Here is a 24085-nt window from a genome sequence, read left to right as displayed (position 1 = left end):
CTAGTGGCTAGTGGTTTGGTAGAGTTTTTTTTTTTTTTTCCTTTTTAAAATCATTTTACAAATAAAAAAATGAGAGCAAATATGGTCCTTGAAAAAGTATTATTTATGAATTTTACGTTTTATTCATATTCTAAGAAGTTGTGCAAATATGGTCCTTGAAAAAATACCCTTGTTTGTTTAATTTTACAAATAAAATATTAAGATTATTGTCAAACATATGTAATAGTTTATAAAAGTTTCTACTGTGGTATACTGTTATTTCACAAAATTTTATTTGGTCAAATGAAATATTTACATTGTGATCTAAAAAATTTAAAATTGCAAAAAAATAAAAAAGATAAAGGGCCATTTAGTAAAATTTCTGATCATTGGTGGGCTTCTGCTGCGCACATCCAGTGGGCTGCAATATTAGTTTCGAAAAATGGGCCAAATATGAAAGTTAAGCCCATAAAATTTTCAGGCCCAAAGTTAGTCAATTGCACCTTTAGATTAAGCCCGTTAACGTTTCATGTCCATAAACAACACCAGTTTTCGAGTTTGCTATGAGTTCTTAGCCAATTGTTTGAAAAGTAATAGAAAAATAGTCATAACTTAATGCGAAAATAAATTGGAAAAATGACTAAACTACACGTCTTATGTTTCCCTTATTTTTAATACTCCCTTCTATTTATAAAAACCTCTAAAATCCCTTATTTCTCTCCTAATTCTAAATTATTTTATAATGTATCTGAGCTAGTTTTTAATGTATCCGAGCTACATATTATGTATCCAATTTATTTTATAATGTATCCGAGCTAATTTTTAATGTATCCGAGCTACATATTATGTATCCAATTTATTTTATAATGTATCCGAGCTAGTTTTTAATGTATCCGAGCTACATATTATGTATCCAATTTCTTCTTTTTTTTCAGGGATAAATTGTAATTTCATATTAAAACTACGTGATTCCTAAAATTTATAAATAAATTTAGACAAAATTATCACTATTTAAAACACTAATAAACTTATAAAGGGTTGACCCCTCAAAAATCATTCCTTGATTTTGAAATTCTGACAAATTTTTTGCACCTTGTAAATTGTTCTTTGATTTTTGAACTTATAAAATTCTGAACGCATGAATCTTTTCTTGATTTTAAAACTCCAGCAAATTTTTGAACTTCATGAAGTCTTATTTAATGTTGAAACTTTCTCAATTTCTTGAGGGTTAAAACCACACACCCAACTCCCTTTTTCCTTCCATGAAGGATTCATTATCGAATTTGAATTCATTGTTAGATCCGCCTTAGTTTCCTTTGATAAAAAAAATTATATTAACGCGCACATTTCTTTTATTTAAAAATTAAATGAGATTACGACATGTTTTCTTGATCACTTGGTCTCAAATATTTTCTCATAAAATAAGTCGATCAGATGAAGGAACTGATCACTTGACTAAATCTACTTTTATTGTCATAAAGTTGTAATTAAAAAAATTAATCATGATTAGCAATACTTTAAAACTTCAAGTAGCCTTGTTACTACTACTTTGACTCCTTTAATTATTCAGTACCTTTAATTAATTTAATATTAGTAATTAAATATATTATTTACACTAAATAATATGGATCATTAGCTTTCTTCTTAAATAAAGCTACATAAAACATACTGATTTTACAATTAATAGCTATCATGCCGTATGTCGGGGTGACATCCTGTCATTTAAAACACAATTTCTTTCCAGAAATTTGGTAAATTTGTCATTTTAATTTTCAAGTCCACATAAAATCAAAAATACACCTTCAATTTTATTTTATACAAACAAAGTTCTTAGTATCTAACAAGAGTTCTGATGCAGCGGTAAGTATTCATTCATCATTTACAAAGATCTCGAGCTCAAGTCCTCCACCTGATATAAAATAACCTTTGTTAGGAGGCTCTATCTATATTTCGTAGAACATTTCGACGTAAATACAAATTTAATCAAGCTTTAATAAAAATAGTGATCACCTAATAGAAGATCATGAAAATTAAATAAAAGTCATTTGTTTATGTTTCCTAGGTTTTGACCACACGAGTGAGAATCAAAACCTTTACACATTATATCAAAGAAAACTTGCAGCCTGTAGGGACATAACATTATTATATTATATATAATAGCATATAGCATCATCCAAATATAGATCAATGAACTAATTAAATGAAAGTCTAGTAAGCTAGTAATAATACATTATTCTTTTTGCTTTTTTGACCACTAAAGAAAGAGAAATATGAACCATGTTTAAATTTTAGGAATTAAACTTTTATAAGAAAGGGATGTTTGTGATTTGCATGAACGGTTAACTTTTTAATTCCTTGCATGACCCTAAAAACAATGGTCTTAGGCAATATTTTCGCACAAGAAATATCGACCTATTATTAATATAGTTTGATCTTTTTAGTTTGAGTTAATTTAATTTGTAATGTTTTAAAGTTTTTTTTTTTTTATGTCCTAGTGTTTATTTTGTGTTATTTTTGGTTTCGATATTTTGTACATATGTATATAATATTTACACATAGAAAGCAAATTTATTAGCAAGATGTTGGATTAATTACCTTTTTGGGGCTAGTATTATATGAAAAAGATAAAAAATATATTAAATAATTTTAAAAAAGCAGCAACCGACCGACAAAATATAAAATAAAAGCTTAAAATAACGTCATTTTTTCTTTACTTAGAAAGGACGTCAAGGCTTAGTTGCAAATTAAAAGCTTTGAAATTGTTAATTTCTAGATACAGAGTTGTTAAGGTCGTACCATTTTTCTTCTCGATGGGATTAATTTGTCCAATATTCTCCAAAGCTTATAATAAAATAAAATGAACATTTCAAAATTTATAGTATTCTTTTAGTATTTTTTTGGTGGTCAGGAAGTTCAAGATCAATTTTTAGATTGTTAATTTGTCCGAAAAATAGATATACATGCTTCGGTGATATATGAATAAAAATAAGATAATCCTATCATAAAATAGAAATAAAAGAATGTTTTAAATAGAGGGAACGTGTGCCTTTTGAGTTTTGGGTTGCATATAATATAAAATTGGTGTAAACTTTAAAGCTAAGCTAAAAGAAAGAAGCAGAAATATAATGATATATAGCATCATCCAAATATAGATCAATGAACTAATTAAATGAAAGTCTAGTAAGCTAGTAATAATACATTATTCTTTTTGCCTTTTTGACCACTAAAGAAAGAGAAATATGAACCATGTTTAAATTTCAGGAATTAATAAACTTTTATAAGAAAGGGATGTTTGTGATTTGCATGAACGGTTAACTTTTTAATTCCTTGCATGACCCTAAAAACAATGGTCTATGCAATATTTTCGCGCAAGTAATATCGACCTATTATTAATATAGTTTGATCTTTATAATTTGAGTTAATTTAATTTGTAATGCTTTTAAAGTTTTTTTTTTCATGTCCTAGTGTTTATTTTGTGTTATTTTTTGTTTCGATATTTTATACACATGTATATATTATTTACACATAGAAAACATATTTATTAGCAAGATGTTGTTGGATTAATTACCTTTTTGGTGCTAGTATATTATATGAAAAGGGTAAAAAATATATTAAATAATTTTAAAAAAAGTAGCAACTGACCGACAAAATATAAAATAAAAGTTTAAAATAACGTCATTTTTTCTTTACTTAGAAAGGACGTCAAGGTTTAGTTGCAAATTAAAAGCTTTGAAATTGTTAATTTCTAGATACAGAGTTGTTAAGGTTGGACCATTTTTCTTCTCGATGAGATTAATTTGTCCAATATTCTCCAAAGCTTATAATAAAATAAAATATACATTTCATAATTTATAGTATTTTTTTTTTTTTTTTTTGGTGGTCAGGAAGTTCAAGGATCAATTTTAGATATACATGCTTCGATGATATACGAATAAAAATAAGATAATCAACGGGCATTGAAATATGAATATTGGAATATTAGTTTTCAAAATTTAGATCTCAATTATTAATTAAATTTGTTTGTTTTTAAGTCTTATTGTTAAGTTTAATCTTTTATTATTTTATAATCACTTTATGAAATTTATTAGTTTTGAATGATTAATATTAATTTTTGTAATAGAATCTTAACTTTATTAAAATGTCTATTAAAATATTTATACAAAATATAGTAGTTCACCGCTATTTCACCTGTTTTCACTGCTGACTGTTGTCGCCCATCAATATTAACTATCATCACATTACCTAGCCTATCATTGCCACTAATTATCATCACTAATCATCATTTACAATTCTAATCACCAATCATCACAACCAAAAATAAAAAATTAATGACATACAAATTTTATTGTTAAACATCAAAATTCAGAACTCAGAAGTTCAAAGTTAATTCTTATTATTTTTGTGCAATTACCACAATAAACATGAATTAATCGTTATCCATTATTACTACCAACCATCATTGCTATCCGCTATCATCAACCATTATCATCATTAGTTACTGCTAAACATACAACTATCTCAACCAACACCTTTCTCAGTTCGCACTTTCATCCACCACCGCTAACCGTCACCAATACGAATTACCATATACTTTTTATTTATTTTTTATTAATAAAGAATTATATCAATTTAATATTTTATTTTAATTTTATAATTAATAAATATAAATTTAATATTGAGAATTTCAAATATTAAAACCATCTTTATTATTTTATATTTAAATTTTAATATAAAATCTTAATATTTAAATATATATTATTTAAAATTAAATATTCAATTATGTATTCAGAACATTATAAGTCTGATTATTTTTTTTACTTATAGAAAGTAGAAAGGGGAGTAGTAATTTCCAATTATGAAAAAAAAAGAAGAAAAAAGGAGTGATTAAAAAGTGACGTGGTTGAATGAATTGAGTCAAGTAGTCAGAGTTATACCTTGAGCTTCTTGTGTTTGGTGAAAACAGACTGTTCTAACGTAAGCAATCGGTCATGTAACCAAGTGTCACAGTAATACGTGGCACATCATTCATGGATCCAAAAAGGGAAAATTATGGAGAATAACAAACATTTAGCTATGGGTTAAGAAAATTATAATTCACGTAATTTTCTCAATTTTTGTTATTCGTCTGATTTATATTTCCTCCGTTTCATTTTATGTGACATCATTTCTTTTTTGGTCAGTCCCAAAAAAAATGTCACATTTTCTAATATGGTAAGTATTTAAAAGTACAATTTCTCGTTTACCCTTGTTGGTCCCACTTAATCTTAAAATAATACTCCAATACATTTATGAAGAGAGAGAAAAGTGAATCTACTTTTTAAAGGGTAGTTTGGTAAACATTTCAAAGTCTTCATTTATTTCTTAAACTCCGTGCCCGATCAAATGTTATCACATAAAATGAGACGAAGAGAGTATAATTTTTCTAATTTATATAATTTTGTTCCTGATTATATAAATCCAAAATTTTGTATATGCTTTTTATTTTTTAAAAAAAGCCTTTGCTTCCTTCACACATCACACGCTTTAGACAAAATCGGACGGCGCGGTCATCCGCCGTTACTTACTGTTACTGATTCTCATTAACCCCCCTTACAATTTGTACGAATTATTTTGACCCACAATTTTTTAACCGTAAATAGTTTTCTACTTTATTTGTAGTATTAGTATTAAAGTAAATATAATTAATATCATAGAATTTCATATATTAATAATACAAAGGATTTTAACACGTGCATTAAATGGATTAATGACATAATTACCTTTTTTTTATATTTCAAAGCTAAAGCATGTGAAGAGTATTTTTAAAAACAAACATTTTTTTATAGAAGTTATGCAAACGTCAAAATTTATTATTTCTAATAAATCAAATAAAATAATGAATAAGAAAGAATATCGATATAACTAATACTAACATTACCAATTCAAAATGTTGTCCAATCACGTGTTTGTTTTTACAGAGATTCATTTTTACTGTTATAGTAAAAGGTGTTGTAAATGTGGTGACTGGTGAGATCATCTATGTACTGTGGCCGTTACGTTTTGGCATCACGAAATCCACGTGGCAATTTCCTACTGGAGACACAAATGAAGCGCCTCGCAGGGTCCTTTGAACGCCGAACACTCCCTTTTGACTTTATTCTTCTTCTTCTTTTGTTTTGACAATCTACTCCTACATTTTTATCTAATTACACACAATTCCCTTCAAATTTAGAAAATGTTTGTTTCGATATTCTCGTGCTTAATTGGTTAAAATATTTTCTCTCAACAAAAAATTCATCAAAACGAGGAAAATAACTTTCCGAAGTAGAAGAAAACAAGTACTTCTATATGTAACATTTCAAGTTCATTGTTTCCTCTAACTCTCCGCCCAGCTAATAGACCCAGGCCACAAGCTCTACCCTTTCGCCATCTCGACCCCCCACTCCCTATTCTTATATATATTTTGCTTGTTCTTCTTTCTCAAATCATTTATTCTGATATTTACAACGAAAAAGATAAAACTTATCGTTGAATCATCACAAAAGAGGTTAATAGATATATTAATTCACCTATTTTGCTAAAAATATAGTCTTCTCGTTACATCTTTTACTTATTTCGATTCTAAAAATAGTTGTCTCAAATTAAGCACCCATCATTTGCAATCCGAAGGTTGTTAGCTTTAGTCATAAGGGGGTTGTTTGGACAACATGCAATATGAAATCACAATTTGAAACAAGATAAATTTAAGATTGAAGTTTTGTTTGGACAAACAATATATTTTAATTTCTTAAAGATGTATCTTTTCTCACAAACATAACCCTGGGAGTTGTAAAAACTATCAAAATTTTTTCAATTATTGTACAATCTTACCAAATGAGCAAATTATAGTTCATAAATAAGATATCGAAATATCCTAAGGCGATGCATTGATAAATCGCATATCTCTATGTTCCTTTTTATGGATTAATATTTGTAATCACAAATTTTCAAGTAGACATAATACTACAAAGATCTATTAGTTTAACAACAATAGTAACGAGTTATTCTTTAATATAATTCTTTCACATGGTATATACACTTCTTCTTCTTTTTTTGAAAAAATATAAATGATAGGGCCTTGTTCACATGGTTCAAGTTCTTAAAAATCATGATAGGTTCTTCATACTATGAATTTATTGTGGGCCAAGTTTTGTATTTAAAGAATTTGAAATAACAATTTGAAATTTCAAATCATGCTTTTTGAAGAATTTGAAATTTAAAATTATAATTCTACATATTCGAACACTAATTTAAGATTGCTATTTCATATCGCAAGTTCAAACGCCTACTTGCCAAATGCTAACACAATAAACACAAATAACATTATTGTTATTATTATTTTATAAAAAAAGATAGATAAAAAACACTTCCCTTCATGCCAAACACTCTCTTCATCTATTTCACTAGTATACGCATGTAAACACTCACATTCGACATCCACCTAATATTTTATTTTATTTTTAAGAAAACTGATCTTTTAAATATTCTTCGTCATCTTGGGTCAGAATGTATTTTAAACTGATTGATTAAGTAAACTGTGCTTATGGGAACTGATTTAATAATAAAAAAAAAGAGATTAAGTTAATAAGGTAAGAAATCTAAAACAAATATTTCCTTGTGCTTCGAGACTAAGGATGTGTTTGATAAGAAAAAAATGCTTGACAATTTAATGTTATGAAAGATTATATAAGAAACAACTGACAAAATTAAAGTTCACAAGAAAATTAAGATGTAATTATCATATTCTAACAACATTAGAAAAGCTACTAAAATTATCCATGATTAAAGAACTCACGAGTATGTTGAATGAATTTATGAATATAGAAAAGCAATGATAGTGTTTTTTCTTCTAATAGAGGAGAAAATATACTAAGCTTAGAAAGTACCTAATAAGTGTAAAAATATTTAACAAATTAAAATTATGTGTTTTTAACCTCTTTATATATAAATATTATATTTAGACTACTTGTAATTATAATTATATTACTCTTGAACATAAAGTAACAAATTTTTTTCAACATAATATATTGATAACTGAACAACTTAACGAGTAATAATTCATTAAATTTGTGAAATTTTTTGATGAAAGAAATCAAATGTATTCCCCATATTAATTAATATAAAAGTCAAATATATATAATTAGAAACTATAAGTAAGAATTTGTTGATATTGATAAAGAATATTTGGCGATATATATAACAAAAATTCTTTTTAATTTTGTGTCTTACAAGCTTTTATATAAGGACAAATGACTAGCTAGTACAGGAATTAACAGCCTAAATAATTTTTCAGCTCATCTTTTCTTCATTTTTAGAAGTGACGTGTCTATTCATTTACGACAAATATGGAATTCTTTGTAAAAGTAATTACAACTTAATTTGTCAACATTACGAGTTAAACCAAAAGAATATGCATTCCATTATGATCATAATAAAGTTTAGTCAACCCAATTGATGAAGTGGAAATTAATTGAGCTAAAATGAAAACAGTTTGAATTATATACCATAAATTTACAAGATATTCCCTAAAACATTTTTAGTGGGAACGGTAAAATTTCATTTGATTAATTAACTATATATAGATCGACAATATATGAAATTATATATTCCTTTGTAGTTAATTTACTGTTATAACTTATAACAGTTCTCTTTTATAGATTAAAAATATCAATGCATAATCTTAATTGGGTAGTTATCGGCAATTAGGATCTATTGACGACTTACAAAATGAAATGGTCTTTTCAAATCTCTTAAGCGTATAAAAAAAATTCTCTAATAAAAGGAACATAAAATTAAAAAAATGTAAGTGATCTATAAAATCAATTTTTCGAAATTTATATGTAATTGACAATTTGTGCCGTGAATGATTGGCTTATCATGAATTTAACCAAGTAAGCATCTAAGTTTTAAATTAGTCATAATGCGTATCGATTCACATTAATCTTCATCATTAAATTATTGGGACAATCATATAGGAGTAGTACTTATTTCGAATCAAAAGCGTGCAGATAGGCATAGCCTAACCTTATCTTCTTCTCTCTTTTTTTTTTTTTTTTTTTTTTTCAGTTTCCACTAAATGTATTTATCATATAAGCTTAACTAATTCACATTTGTGTTGGAAAGTCCCTCCATATCTATTGTTCGAATCCAAGACCTCTGTATAAAGATGAATGAATACTTATCACTCCAACACAATCTTTGTTGATCTAAATAACTTTAGATACACAGTGAAACTAAAATGGTAATTCTATGAATATAGTGTTCTTTGATAACATACATTTTGGTTAATTTTTGCTGACACGATATGATTGATATATAATTAATAGATTAAATAAAAAACAAATAAAAGTACTGCTCCTGAACAATGTTTTTTAAATGGTTAATCTAATTCATACGTATTTAAAGTCGTCCGAATTTTTTTTCTACAAAGGGGAAAAATACAATCGATCGAACTTCACTTAAAGTTGGGTAAGATACTTATCTAGCAAATTTATTAGTCACTTGAATGAGAAAATCTAAAATTAAAACAAAATGATGGCTGTCAATATCAATATAATACATATTTTTCATTATAATTTAAAAGTGCTGCAATACCAACTTTTAGCAAATCTTGATATGGTTAGACAATGGACAAAAATCCAAGATAATGATTTTGCTACAAATGTTATTTTTAATACAAAATTGTTACTTTCTTCTTTCACTTATTCATTTCACATATTTTCCTTTTTAGTTTCACGACAAACTTGACATCTTTCATATAAACATTAATATAATAAATCTCCATTACTTTAATTAAATCCCACTATAAATACTAATACAATATTTTTCAGTATAAATAGCTTTTTACATCATCAAGAGTAAATATGACACCTGAGCCTAATTCAACCTCAAAAGTTAGTTCGTAAGGGGAGAATTGTCCAAGTCCATGGAAGGAGACCACTAATCCATTCGTCAACCAATGTGGGACGTTTACCCACTCTAACGTATGTAACTTATCTTATTTTCTAAATTATAAATTTTGTACACGTATATAGATGGTCGGTATAATATACCTTAAACTCAAGAATATACAAATCTTGAAAGTACTAAATGATAAAACGAAGTAGCTTTCTAGGTAATTATGTCATTCCAACAAACTCTTTATGTATTGAAAAAGAGTACAAAGCCGTTTCTATTTGTAACTTTTTTTTTTTAATATAAAAAAAGAATGAAATGATGAGGTAGAATGAATTCCTTTTCAACGTCGAAAGGGAGAGATATAGTTGGCGTCTTTTTCCCTCTACGCAGCTTGAAACACGCACAGAAAGGCTAATATAGACACTCCCATTGACACGTTTCAACATCTTTTTTTTTCTCTTTCTATACCCTCGTTTTAATTTGTTTGTCTTACTTTTCTTTATAACTAGTATCAAAGAATACATCTCTTTCCTCTTTTTTTTTAGTAACTCAATAATTCTACTTTCACATTTACATGTTTAAGACCATGAACACAACTCAAAAGTCTTTTCTACATTCTGAAACTTGTTGTAAATTAAACTCAGATAGGGGGTCTCTTCATTTATTTGACAACTTGCTAATTCTGGCATCTCATAACATGTTTAAGACCATGCATGAACAAGATTCAGAAGTAATCTATACTTTTTAAAACTCTGTATTAAGTCAAAATCAGACAAACAAGTTGAAACGAAAGATAATATAATTAGTTTGTAAGTTAGTGTCATATATGAATGTTTTTCCTTTTTTCTAGTATAAAGCAAGATTGGATGTATTACATCAAAAAGAAATATAGATAACTAAAAGGAAAGAAAAAAAGACATGAGGGAGGTGGGTGTTGGTAATGCTAATTGCTAAATGCTAGGCTAGCAAAGGCCAAACATTCACGAGAGGAAGGAAGATAAATAAAAAGGCAGTTGGCTTATCGCATGTTTGCTTCACGCAAGCAGCTAAATGGGGTTTGCTTCATCGCGTGGCTTTAAAGACTTCATTTAGTGTTTAAAACTCCCCTCCTCTTAGCTTCCTCCACTAAATATATTCTACTACTACTTCTACAACAACATAAATTTAACTTAAATTATTAAAAAAATAAAATTAATACCAACAAATACCACCAACCAAACCCTAGTGTTACACAACACATCCTTTTTTTTTCTTCTTCTCTACAAAGTACAAACAAACCCCTTCAAATTATGTTCCAAAAGAGGTGAATTATCAAAGAAAATGAGCTCAAATAATCCTAGTAGTAGCACCGGTGGTGTCTCCGCCCCAGGTGGAGGAGTTTGTGGTGGGACTAGTGGAAGTACTAGCAGCGGAGGCGGCAGCGGTGGTGGTGGTGGTGGAGGGCCATGTGGTGCTTGTAAATTTTTGAGAAGAAAGTGTGTTGCCGGTTGCATTTTTGCACCTTATTTTGATTCGGAACAAGGTGCGGCACATTTTGCAGCCGTACACAAAGTGTTTGGAGCTAGTAATGTTTCTAAACTTCTCCTTCATATTCCTGTCCACAAGAGGCTTGATGCAGTTGTCACCATTTGTTATGAAGCTCAAGCGAGACTCCGGGACCCCGTCTATGGTTGCGTTGCTCATATCTTTGCTCTTCAGCAACAGGTCAGTATTAAACTGTCAACGCATATAACTTAAATTCGTGATTTGGTTACTTACATGATTGATCACTATTACAATTTGGCTAATGCTAGATCATATGAAACTTTTGTTTCTTGAAAAAGACTCATTTGTCCTCACAACTATATAGTTTTTATTTTTTGTTGTGTCTGTCTTATCACTAAAGTTGGTAAACTAAAAACACCCTTCTCTTCTTCCGTTACAAATCGTTTTGCTTCTTCTTTTAGATCTCTTTTTCTTTTTTCAACAACTGATTTATCAATGCCTTCACTCTACTTCCACTTTTATGTTTTCATTTGTAGATAAATACAAGGCTTATCTCATTTGCGTATTCAAGAATCTATATTACTATTTTTTTTAACCATTTCTCTCCATGCGTTACAAATATGAAACTCTGAAACGTATTCTTGCAGTTATAAAAAAAAATCTCTAGCTCAATGAGAGTCGAGATTACGATGATCTTGAAAACAAATTACTCCATGCGTTTCAATTTATTTATCTTATTTTTCTTCTTAGTCCGTTTTAAAAAAAAAGTATTTTAAATTCTTTTTTGCCAACTTTTTCATTCTAATTTTCTACTTCATGTTTAAGACCTTACATTTTACATATATTTAGTATAAAACAACAAGAGTTCAAAGTTTTTCTTTATTTTCTTAAACATTATGTTAAGTCAACAACAGACAAACAAATTGAAACGTATGGAGTATTTTAATTTATTCATTGACAAGTTCCATCTTTTTTTTCAAGATAAGTGAAACGAGACAGCTTTTAGGCCTTAGTGTTATGTAAGAAATAAAGCTTAGCTTCGTATTAATTGAGGAACATGGTGTTGGATCTGGCATTGGTTGTCAAAAGTAAGTTAAAAAAGACTTCTTCTTAAGGTCACAATATGAGTATGTTTTAAGATTTTGAGTTGGCATATGTAAAATTGTCTCCAACATTTTTGTGTGGAATAATATAGTATGTGATTGAAGATAATATATATTGACACTAGTGAATAGTACTAGATCTTGAACAAGATTTTCTTGTACAAAGGGGAAATGGACCATGATGTGTTACATTTAGGGAACAGTTTTAAACTTTGCTGAAATCAAGAAGTTGTTTTGATTGATTCACTTATGATGATGATGTGGGCAATAGTGACTCTACTTTTTTCTTACCATACCTCTTTCAATTTTGCTGTTATTAAGGAAATGGTCGGCATAAAATCTTCTTCTTGTTGTTCAAAATTCATGGAAATATATAGAAATATTCTTCTCTATAAAAGAAAAAAGAAATAGAATAGCTTTAGTTTTCTTTCTTTAAAGTACATTTTGGTTATTTTTAGCACAAGGGACAATGACCACTCTTTTGTTGTTTCTCTAAGAAGCATGTTGAAACCGATACTCCTCAACTAGGATAATAATAAATATTTAAAGAAGCTTCTTTTTTAAGTACTACTCTCTCCGATTTATATTACTTGATCCATATTGACTCGACACATCTATTAAGAAAAAGTTATTATTAGAGGTGTATTACTACACGAAACTCTAAATTTGAACTAGCTCCATCTAATTTATGTGACATTGCTTGACTTGACACAAAACTTTAGAAACTCTAAATGTGACATTCTTGTGTAGCATAGTATAGATTGAGACTAAGGGAGTAGTAAGTTACAAGTATGGCCTATTAGCAGCTTGACTTAAGTTTTGATAATTCAATTAATTAGAATAGTGATTTATGTCTGCTTGTTGATAAACTTGTCATTTTTAAAACATTGTTTAACGTTAATTAACAGGGTAATATATTTGGTGTTAACTACATTTTAGTTGCTTTTAGAATAAGGGATGATAAGTTTGATCGTATTAAATGGATTAAACGATTTTTAATTAAAGTTGTAGTTCAATAATAAAGATTTAATAAGATTATTGTCTCCGTGTCTGCTGGTTGACTTTGAAAGTTTATACATTTAAATCATTTCTTTCTTCTAATTTTATGATTTGGAGTATTGGGAAGAGGGAATAATTTCTTGCTTAAATGACTTTTATGCTTTTAGAAAGAACCTAAATCAATTTCTATTCCCTTGAATTTGTCAGTAATGCACCGATCCCCAAGTCCTTGCATTGAAGTTTGAATTACGTAAAATTTATAAATTTATAGTATTCTCATTCTCAAGTTATTTGCGGTGTTTCTTTCGGGTATATATCTATTTATATTGAATTACGAATTGAGAAAAAATGATATTTTTACCTATTTTTAAAATTTATGATGAATTTAACTATTTTATTCTTAGTAACACTTTATAATCTTTAAATTTATGAGGGATTTTAACTATTCTATTCATATTAATGCTTTATATTATAATCTTTAAATTTATGAGATTGAAAAGAAGAGTATAATTTAAATTGAAGTGTTTCATTAACTAATGGTGGTTTAGAGAAATGGCATCAGTATGAAAAATGTGAAGTAAATATGGATCCTTTAGAACCAAGCACGCCCTTTAATGGTTAAATTTTGGAGGGTAAATAGGCGGTTTGGGTTGAATTTTAAAATGTCAAAATGAGTTAACTTAATAAATAAACAGCTCATTGACTTGCTTAAATGTTATCGGGGCTGAAGTAGTTTGGATTGAAATGAGTTAAAAACTGAGTCATAACTCAACCTGATTAATTCTTATTAAGTTTTAAATTTAAAGTTTATTTTCTTATAGTTATTTGAGTACCTAATATTATAGTATGATTACAAAAAATAACATATCAAATAAAAAAATACTTAAAAATATTTAGATAAAATTTCTTTTGGGTCAATTTGAATTGATTCAGTCTAAAATGAGTTGAACTAAGCTGATCAAAATGAGCCTAGTTAGTAAAATTAAAAGTTATTAACCCGCACAAACATATACAAATTGAATGGGTCATGATTTTTTGAGCTAATTTTGACATCCTGATTAATTTTGGCCATCGTATAGCAACAAATTACTTATAATCCCTCAGCTTACTTTGTGTGCATTTTGATCTGGCTTGTACCTGTGTATAGATAACGTGAATTGATTAATTTTTGCTCATATTTTATATTGAATTCTAAACTTTTGATTTAAATATTTAGAATATTTAATTATGAACTCAATTATTATTCTACATCCGGAATCGCCTCTAACCACTGACCAGAACTATATTTATCAAAAGAGTTTATGCGGATCCAGATTTTATTTTCTGGATTTTTTATGTAACTTCTTGTACAGTATTTTCTTTTCCTTTTAACATATATTTTGAATGCTTTGATAACTTTACGAACTTAATAATTCAAATAAATAATTAGTTTTTTAGATCGTCTCCATGATTACTAAATGGTTACTTAGACTATATAGTATGCAATACCTTTTCTTTTGATTTGGCTACCTAAAGCAATTTTTTTTTATTTAATTAAATCACCACTCTTTGTGAGAGTTCACACATCATGTAAGAATGTATTTTCCAGGTATGGTATGTTATATATCATGACTCTCTCTCCTTCTTATTCTATTCTACAAAGAATGTCACATTTTTTGATTTAATTCAGTTTTAAACTCATGTCCCATTACCTTTAATGAGTAAATGCTCTAATTTTCTTTATGGGAGGGGATTTGAGGGGTGGGTGTATAGTTACATAAGCTATAACTAGTACTTCTGTCTTAATTTATATGACTCACTTTCTTGCTTAATCAGTTTAAAAAAGAATGAGACATTTCTTTATTGGACAAAAAGTTATACTCTTTTTGAAACATTACAAAGTCTTCTCGTATTTCTTAAACGCTGTGTTAGAAGGGAGGGAGTATTAATTTAGACTATCAATCAACTTTTCCATCACATAATACCATATTTGTGTGACTCAGGTAGTGAATTTACAAGCAGAACTCTCATACTTACAAGCCCACCTAGCAACCCTGGAGCTTCCAACACCGCCGCCACTGCCCCCGCCGCCACAACAACCACAAACAATGCTCCAACAGCCACCACTCACCATAGCAGATTTGCCAACAGCAGGACCTTCTTTGCCAGCTGCCTATGATTTATCATCACTTTTTGACCCAATGGTTCAACCCTCATGGGCAATGCAGCAGCCACGACCGCCGCCACCTCTGCCTCTAGACCCGCGCCACTTTGGTGGCTCTAGAGCTCCGGTGGACATGTCACCGTCCACCGGAGGCCGGGGCGGCGATCTTCAAGAATTGGCACGTGAACTTCTGCATAGACATGGATCAGCAACAGTGCCATGCACAGAATCATCAGCTTTGCCACCACAGACCAAGTGAGATCAAGGACACATTTTATTGAAAAGTACTGACTTATAATATGTTAAATATTAGTGGTACTCATGAGATATTTTTAAAAAAAATTAAGAAAAATGAGGGTTTTCAATTTTAATTAATCAAAAAAAAAAATACCTAGGCAAAGTCATGAAAAAATCTTTAATTTTACCCTATTTGTAATTTTCTTGATCCTCCTTCTTTTTTGTTTGTTGTACTACTTTTTTTTTTGGTTAATACTAATTAGATTCAATATTAGTTATAGATCTATAATGCTTACTTTTAATTGCTCCCTTGTGTGTGGTGATATCGAATTTTGATTACATTCTTGCTTGAATATTATCTTGAAAAATCTCAAGTTTATTTCTCAATTTAATCATTGACTTCTTAGATAATTGAACCAGCTAGGTTCTGAATGACGACTATGGACTAAATTTAAGTTAGCTCCTTATAAGGTTCATGTGTCTTTGCCTGCAAATTCACTCACTTCGAGATAGACTAAAATTTTGATTTTCTATCTAGGGAGGATAGAAAAAAGATTTTGCTTATAAGCTTGCCATTTGTGTTTTACTTTTTCGATCTGAAGTTACGACACTATTTTTTTATTTTAAGCTCCATTCCATTATAAAAGGAGACTTCAAATATCCTCCAAAGGTCTTTCTTTTTTTGGATTGGGTGTTGGATCTTTATTTCTTGTCTAATTGGATATGTTGATACTTTAATTTATTCATGTTTTTATAACTATGAGTTACTATATACGCATTGAATTGATTTGTCTTTTTTAAATCCAAGAAGTCATTTATAAGTAACGAGTTTTGTTAGCGTGAGCTATATATTGGTGTAAATTGAATAAGACGTACACTCATATAAGATTTTGATTTACTTTATTTTGTTTTCTTGTTAGATTTCTCTATATTTTTTTTCCAGTTAATTTAGACTAAAAGTTGTATTTATATATTGACTCTTAGTCATCAGAGTGAATATAAATGAACCAAATTACTATTGAAGTAAACCACACACAAAACAAAACAATAAGAAAAGGCATTTGAGATTAACAAATAGATTTTTTTTCCAGTTTTGGGTAATCATTAACGAATTAAATCATTCTTAGGTTACCGATTAAGGAGTAGTTTGAATCTTTTACGTCTCAAAAAGGATACACCACATATACACTCTTCAACCCCCTTTTTTAGCTTTTATCTATTATTCTTGTTTCAAGTACAAGCAATCACTCAAACAGTACCAATATGGGTTGTGGTGGAATGGTGCAGTAGTTGAACTACTTCATCCTTAATTAGAGGTCTTCAAATTTAGTCGGGACTTCAATGCAGGCTCCGAATATCGGGTGGGAAACCAATAAAATCAATCAAAGAGTGTTGGCCTAGGACTACGATTTATTTACTAACGTCATTTTTAGTAATTTTTATTATCCAGAATAATGGGTGATTATAATTTGTTGCAATCTAAGGGTGTGTGGTAGGAAGGACAATGTTTTGTAAAAAAATAATTTCTTATTTGCTTTTTTGTGTTCGGTGCGTAAATAAAAAATATTATAATATAATCTAAATATGAGGTGGGAAGATACAATCAATGTAAAATATCACTTGTAGAACTTGTTTTTCCCACCTCTACAAGGGACGTCGTTTTCCTCTAAGAAACTTATTTTCTCAACCTAACATGAAAAAATTGGACGGAACACAGCCTAAAGATTGTGATTTGGATTTGTCGAGATAATTTTATCCTCTCTAATCGTGGTTTTGGTACACCTTCCAATTAATGGGATTGTTTATTCGAAATTAGCTCATTTGAGTAATGAGAGCTACCAATTGTATCCATCAACTTAAACAACAATCTGGTTTTCTGATTGATATTATATCGATTATTGAGATAAAAGTATGATTAGTTCTCAAGAAGGCTACACCTATCTTAACAAGTGAGGTTCAAACACTTGGATTTTCACTCAATCGCTAGAACTACACCTCAGTCTCAAATAAGTTGGGTTCAACAATATGAATCCTCACTAACCATGTTTTTTTCGTTTTTAAGGTTCAACAACAAAAAAGTAAAGAGTTGCAACTTATAATGAACCGAAGTAATTGAACTACTACAGGAAATGGTTTCACATTTGAGTACATCCCCAAGAACATAAAGAGCTCTCCTCTTAACTTTGTTAAGCCTTCAACCTCTTACCAGAAATATGAAAAAACATACCTCTGCGTGTTTTGTTGATACAAGCAGCAGTGAGTTGTTATACTTTCCTGGGCAGTATGTTGTATCGACGTACAGCAAGCTGGATGAAGATGCTTAAACCAGAACCAAAACCAAAACTCTTAACTAAACCACTAGGCTCAAAAAGCTTGACATATGTGTTGGTGCATGGGACTATCTTGTGCTTGAATATATGTGCGCACACACATATTTACAAGTATATTCACCAAGTCAGATTGAAAAAACGGAAGCTCTTGTTTCCAGTTTTCTTTGTTTTTCAACCCACCCCCTTTTTCTCTTATTGCGACATGGGAATAAGCAACAGTTACTGAAGACAGGTTTTAGCAAACCAGTTCCTTTAGTGAAAAGTTTACATACCTGCAGATAGGAAACCAAGACTGTCTCTCAAATAGATACAACGGAGAGAAACTCCTGGCTAAAGCAAAAAACATCAGTTTAGTAATGCGCAGTTTGATGCGTAATCTCTCAGAACAAGCTCCACTTCTCCAACTACCCCAAGTCTCTTGAACCAACGAGCCAATAATTCAGAAGCTTCTCTACCAAGCACAACACCATCCCTCTCTAAATCCATCAAAACATCAAGTGCCTTGCTCAGTTTGTTTTCTGTTTCATAAGCTGTCAATAGCAATGTGATACACTTGTCATTTGGCTCTATGCCAACTCTTCTCATATTCTCAAATGTAATACAAGCTTCACTCAATTGACCAGCCATAATATAGGCATTCATAAGCAGACCACAAATCGCTGCATCAGGGATTACTCCTGCTAACTGAATTGTGTCAAAAACCCTTTGAGCTCCTTTGCTATCGCCACTCATCGAATAGGCTCTCAAAAGTGCTTTATAAACTTCTGGTCCAGCATAGATCTCTTGTTCTTCCATTTCCTTCAGTAAAGCCTCTCCTTGACCAAGCTTTCCAGCTCTGACGTAGGCCATGATTATTGACCCAAAGGACCTCTTATCCAATGGTACACCAAGCAACCTCATCTCTTCAAAAGTATCTTCAGCCAGCTTAAGGTTACCAGCCTTGCTATACATGTGAACTAAAGCTGTCAGCGTCACCTGATCACATGTGAAGCCTCTACTCTTCATGGATAAGAACACACTTTCAGCTTCTTTCAGCCGATTATGCTTTGCATAGCCATGAATTATCTTGGTGTAATCACGAATATTGGCTTCAAATGATTCTGCTAAGAGGGACAATTCAGCTACCTGAGATACAGAAAGTGCACCAAGGAATTGATAAATTGGCTGATTTCCTTGTCAACATTCAAAAAACTTGTTGAAAGTTTAGTGGAAAGACTAGTAAGCACATAGTTTACTGATATCAAGAAAATTCAGAATAATTGTAGCCCTGTTCCTGATTCCTAGCTTTCTAAGTGAATTAGGATCAGAGAAGGATGTGTCTTCAATTGTTCTTAATCAAATTGTGACTCAACAAATGATTTTGCCTAGATTCCAACAATATTGGGGCTAAAGTGGCCACAATTAAATTCACTTGAAGGGTTTAATAATGAAAAGGAGATGGATAACTATTTATTAAAAAATGACAATGAAAAAGAATAATCAAATGCTCTTTAAGAAAATACTAGAACTACTAGAGAACAATACACAGATTTAATTATTATCACATGATGGATTTGAAAGATCAGAATTGTTACCCCCTTTAAAAGAACAGGGAAAGGCGATTGAGCTTTTTGTACCGATGAATTTTCTAGGTATAGTCAAACACTGGCTTCAAAGTTCAAATGACTCTCCTGAGAGGGAAGGCATATAATAACCAGTTCTAGCAATCTCAGAGGCACATAGCAAGGTTCAGATTAACATATACCATCTAAAAAAAAGTTTTGTAAAAATAATTCTATATTCACAAACCATTAATGAACTAGAAGATCTTCATGGTATTCTAATGCTTCTACTTTCCTGATTGAAAAGGATCCAACTACTAACATGGCAAGCATCTGGCTTGATACATTCATAGTTCTTATCTGAAAAGCTAGTACTTAGATTGCTGGTCTGTTCACCCCCTCCAACAAAACCTCCACCATCTCCCCAGATTAAAATTAATGATGTTGTTTATGATGCGCTGTCATGAAGTTTTTACGATTACTAGAGAAATAGGAACTATGCACACCAGACAGCAAACACAACCAGCAACATTCAGCTAACAGTTCAGTAAACTTATAAACAAGAGGGACTTTAAATCACGCCTTTAGCAGTCCACTCAGATTTCAGAATTCACTCTACCTAGAAGTAAAGAGATTCTCCTGTAGATCACTTCCTCTAACAGAACGTGAGGGGATTACACAGACTCCAATTATTAAAGCCATCTGCACTGAGAAGCAGATGAGAAAGTGATTCAGCTGAATTACTTTCTCGGGCTGAATCTTACAAGATGACACTGATCCCATTCTTCTTCTTCTCAAGGCAAAACACAAAGAATATATAGAGATCAAGTCATTGCCAGTCCTCTAGAGATCACCCTTCACCCAAAATTCTGAATAGTTTACTGTACATAACACCTTTCAAGATCAACCCTATACCTGGAATGATTGCTTGAGCCTATCCATCTTTTCACTTCTACATTCCTTCCCCACTCTATAAAGGATACGAGACTTTTAGCAACAGGGACTTCTTGTTTATGACTTTTTTGCTGGTAGCTGTTTGGATGTTCACTACAATGATGTTGCAGTTGCACTTAACTTATTTTTCTCTTAGAAGTGCAGTAGTAGTGGTAGCAAGAATGTTACAGAGTGGCCTCCAGGGCTTAGTTCAAGTGGCAAAGGTTGAGGGACTTGTGACTTAGGTCACAAGCTTTCCCTGTGTCATGTGAACTACGCCTGGTGTAGAGTGAAGAAGGGCAGAGTGGGGGGCCCATTATACACGACTTTCGAAGGCTGAGGTTGGTCCTAAGGATTGACCCTAGACGGATTTCTCAGTTAACAAGTAAAGAATGTTACAGTGTGCTCATCCCAACATAAGTGTCATCTCTATAATAGTCATTTGTCTTAAGTTTGCTGCAAGTGATTAAAAGATGGCGCTGGAGTTGACTAATTATACCCTCACCTTTATCTTTTCAAGAAAATTTACAAACTTAGAAAGGAGTGGTGCCTTTTTAATCCAATTATAAGTTCCACAAATGTGCCTGAGTTATCCTACTTTTTCACCATCACAATTCTAGAGGACCTTATGTGCCAAGAACAGCACCATTATCCAGTTGTAAGGATTATGGAAGTTGTTGATAGGTATTGTCAAGTCGCTAATTCTTTTAGGAATTAAGAAAAGGATTCGAGTAAAGCTTATTTCACAACTTAATAAAATAGTCCTCAAAGGCAATAAATAACCTTCTGGTAGATGATGGTCAGTCACTTGTATAAAAGCTCAGTCAGCAGTAATTAGGAGATGAACAAAAAGGGACAACAGTAATCTGTATAATGGAACCATGAGCAGAAGAAGAAAGGTCCCAAGCATTCTCATTGTCATAGGCTATTAGACTCAGAATTCCATTGCTCTAACTAGATCTTAGATGGGTTCAACGTGTTTCCTATTTATCCATACTATCTTCTGGCAGCTACTCCGCTTTAAATAGGAGATGAACAAAAAGGGACAACAGTTATCTGAATAATGGAACCATGGGCAGAAGAGGAAAGGTCCCAAGCATTCACATTGGATTGATCTCAAATCTACACTTAATTATCCAAGTTAAGTAAATAAATAAAATCTCTAATGACTAATCTACTACCTAATGGACGATAATTGTCAAAGAAAACAAATTCATCCATTTTGAATCCAGCATCCTCACTAGTTAACATTAAACTAATGCAATGGTACCAGCTATTTCAAGGAGAATATCCACAAATCAAAAGGCTTAATAAGAGGAAACACACTTTGTTTGACAAGAAATGGTGTCAAATTCCTGTAGGACAAACGTTTATCCACCATAAAGTGATGTCACTACTACTTCAAGGCATTACGACAAACCTAATGTGCTTCCATAGTGAGACCTCCAACTAAACTCCAAAAGGAGGGAAAGGACAGAGAAAACATGGGAATAGACTTAAACCCAAAGAAAGGGATATTTAATGGGCTACCAAAAGAACAAGCAAATTAGTATCAATGGATAAGGTATGGAAGAAATGGAACAAAAGGAAAGATGCATATGATTTGGCAGACTAGACTTGGAACCACCTATGAAGGTTGTTGAAAAGAGCACATCGTCAAGTTAGTAACAGGAGACATATCAACAATTTTTGAGCAGTGAGCACAACTTTATGGAGAAGGTTCCAAACAGTGGCGTAAACACATAGAGTGAAGAGATAGAGTCAGTTAAACACTCTTCATTGGAAAATTATATTGTATATACATGTCAAAAATTGCTTACATGTATATTAAACCTTCAGCACCGTTAACAAAATTTCTGGTTTCGCCGTTGGCCCCAAATGACTACCCTTGAGTGATGTGCCTTCAGGTGAGCGTTGAAAAGGTGAAGATGGAGGAAAATAGCAAGTAGAAAAATTTTCAACCTTTTCTGTTCACATCCATCAAATTTAATGAAGGTAATGTGACTTTCAAGCACAATTCATCTACATTTGAGTTAGAAAGTGGTCAAAGTAGTGGTTGTAATTAACAATTTTCCATGGTAGATAGACGACTGAGACAAGAGAATACTAATCCAGCAAACTTGATGCAACAAAACTCATAAAGAATGTGAACAAAAGCCAGCAGCAAGCAAAACTTTAGTGAAGTCAAGAACTATGTGGTAGAGGAAGAAAGTGACATTACCTCCAGATACATTGGATGATTTAGCCTGTCCAGTTCTTTGAGTACCGCAAGCCAATCAGCTCTGTCAGGCTTCATACTCTTCACCCAGGCCTCTAACAAGAGTGACACACTACCCTTTTCGGGTGAATAGCAAATGATCTGTTGCATTAATGCCTTACATCTATTTATCATCTTTGGTGGAAGCTTCAAGATAGCCCTTTGCTGTTCCTCAGTAACATCAGAGCCTATCTTAACCCACTTATACCTAGGTTTATCATTAACTTGGTTTTCAGCACTACCCTTCTGATGAACTGCTACATTACTCACTGCTAGTAAAGGCCTAAACCCCAATTCACGATTCTCAAAAATGGTAACTTTTTGCAAGAAAATAACACCCTTTAAAGGATACTGATGGATTCTTCCAATAGTATTGCTTAGTATAGATGTTTGAGTGGAACAACACAAGACATCAGCTGCCACAAAACCCATGTCCAAAATCAGATATTAATTCAAGAACACTGCAACATTAGTGGGTTTCTTCCACAGATTTTCGTGGGCACTGCTAATTCAAATAATATGCAAGCAGAAAGTCAATAGAAAATTTTAGAAATAATATTTCTGGCAAATTGTTACCACTATCGCCAGGAAGTAGATGACACTGTCATCCATCGATGCGCTAAAATTTACTTGTTTTTTTTAGCAATTGTAGTCCTTAACCTGTCATCATCACTGCAAGTAGCCAACCAAGAATTCGGCCAAGAACGAGCGGTAGCGTTGCCTGGAAAATAAAATTGGAAGGGGTAAGTGGATAGCATAACGGCTTAATTTTTAGTTTCATTTCATTTTAGAATGGCAGAATGACACGAGAGATGAGAGCTTGTTTGGATTGATTTAAAAAAAAAGTAATTTTAAAAAAATAATTTTTTAAAAGTGTTGGAACTTATTTTTAAAATAAGTAGTTATGTATTTGGATAAAAGTGTTGCAGTTGAAAAAAAAAGTTATTGATGTATTTGGCAAATAAGTATTGATAAATATTTTTTTTTATCAAAATGTCTGAAATAGCCTTAAAATTGTTAACATGATAAAAAATTGATTAATTTAAGGTTTTTATACTTAAAAAAATTAAACAAAATTAATTTATATTTTACATCCATAAGTAATACTATATTTTCCTATCATTCACATATTTCTTTATCATCATAAATTATTTATAAGAGGA

The 24085-nt window shown here is 30.9% G+C and overlaps 2 protein-coding genes across 2 annotated transcripts; one reads left to right on the top strand and one right to left on the bottom strand.

The window, feature by feature from the left end:
- Positions 1-11172: 11172 nt before the first annotated feature.
- On the top strand, positions 11173-16059 carry LOC125871736 (LOB domain-containing protein 30). The gene is made up of 2 exons (XM_049552397.1): positions 11173-11598; positions 15464-16059. The coding sequence occupies exons 1-2, from the start codon at positions 11215-11217 to the stop codon at positions 15881-15883; spliced, it is 804 nt and encodes a 267-aa protein (XP_049408354.1). The 5' UTR covers positions 11173-11214; the 3' UTR covers positions 15884-16059.
- A 2451-nt stretch (positions 16060-18510) lies between these two features.
- Positions 18511-23693, bottom strand: LOC125871700 (pentatricopeptide repeat-containing protein At1g01970). Its single transcript, XM_049552350.1, has 2 exons — positions 22887-23693; positions 18511-19316 (listed from the first exon to the last, which is right to left on the bottom strand). The coding sequence occupies exons 1-2, from the start codon at positions 23352-23354 to the stop codon at positions 18537-18539; spliced, it is 1248 nt and encodes a 415-aa protein (XP_049408307.1). The 5' UTR covers positions 23355-23693; the 3' UTR covers positions 18511-18536.
- Positions 23694-24085: the final 392 nt, after the last annotated feature.

Source organism: Solanum stenotomum, chromosome 1, assembly GCF_019186545.1.
Source record: "Solanum stenotomum isolate F172 chromosome 1, ASM1918654v1, whole genome shotgun sequence".
Classification (NCBI taxonomy): domain Eukaryota; kingdom Viridiplantae; phylum Streptophyta; class Magnoliopsida; order Solanales; family Solanaceae; genus Solanum; species Solanum stenotomum.
The sequence above is the reverse complement of the archived record's forward strand: the minus strand, read 5'-3'. Positions and strand labels throughout refer to the sequence as shown.

Coding starts and splice junctions, on each gene's coding strand:
- LOC125871736 (XM_049552397.1), top strand. CDS start 11,215: ATGAGCTCAAATAATCCTAGTAGTAGCACCGGTGGTGTCTCCGCCCCA. Junction 11,599..15,463: donor TCTTTGCTCTTCAGCAACAG/GTCAGTATTAAA, acceptor TGTGTGACTCAG/GTAGTGAATTTACAAGCAGA.
- LOC125871700 (XM_049552350.1), bottom strand. CDS start 23,354: ATGGGTTTTGTGGCAGCTGATGTCTTGTGTTGTTCCACTCAAACATCT. Junction 19,317..22,886: donor ATCATCCAATGTATCTGGAG/GTAATGTCACTT, acceptor TCTGTATCTCAG/GTAGCTGAATTGTCCCTCTT.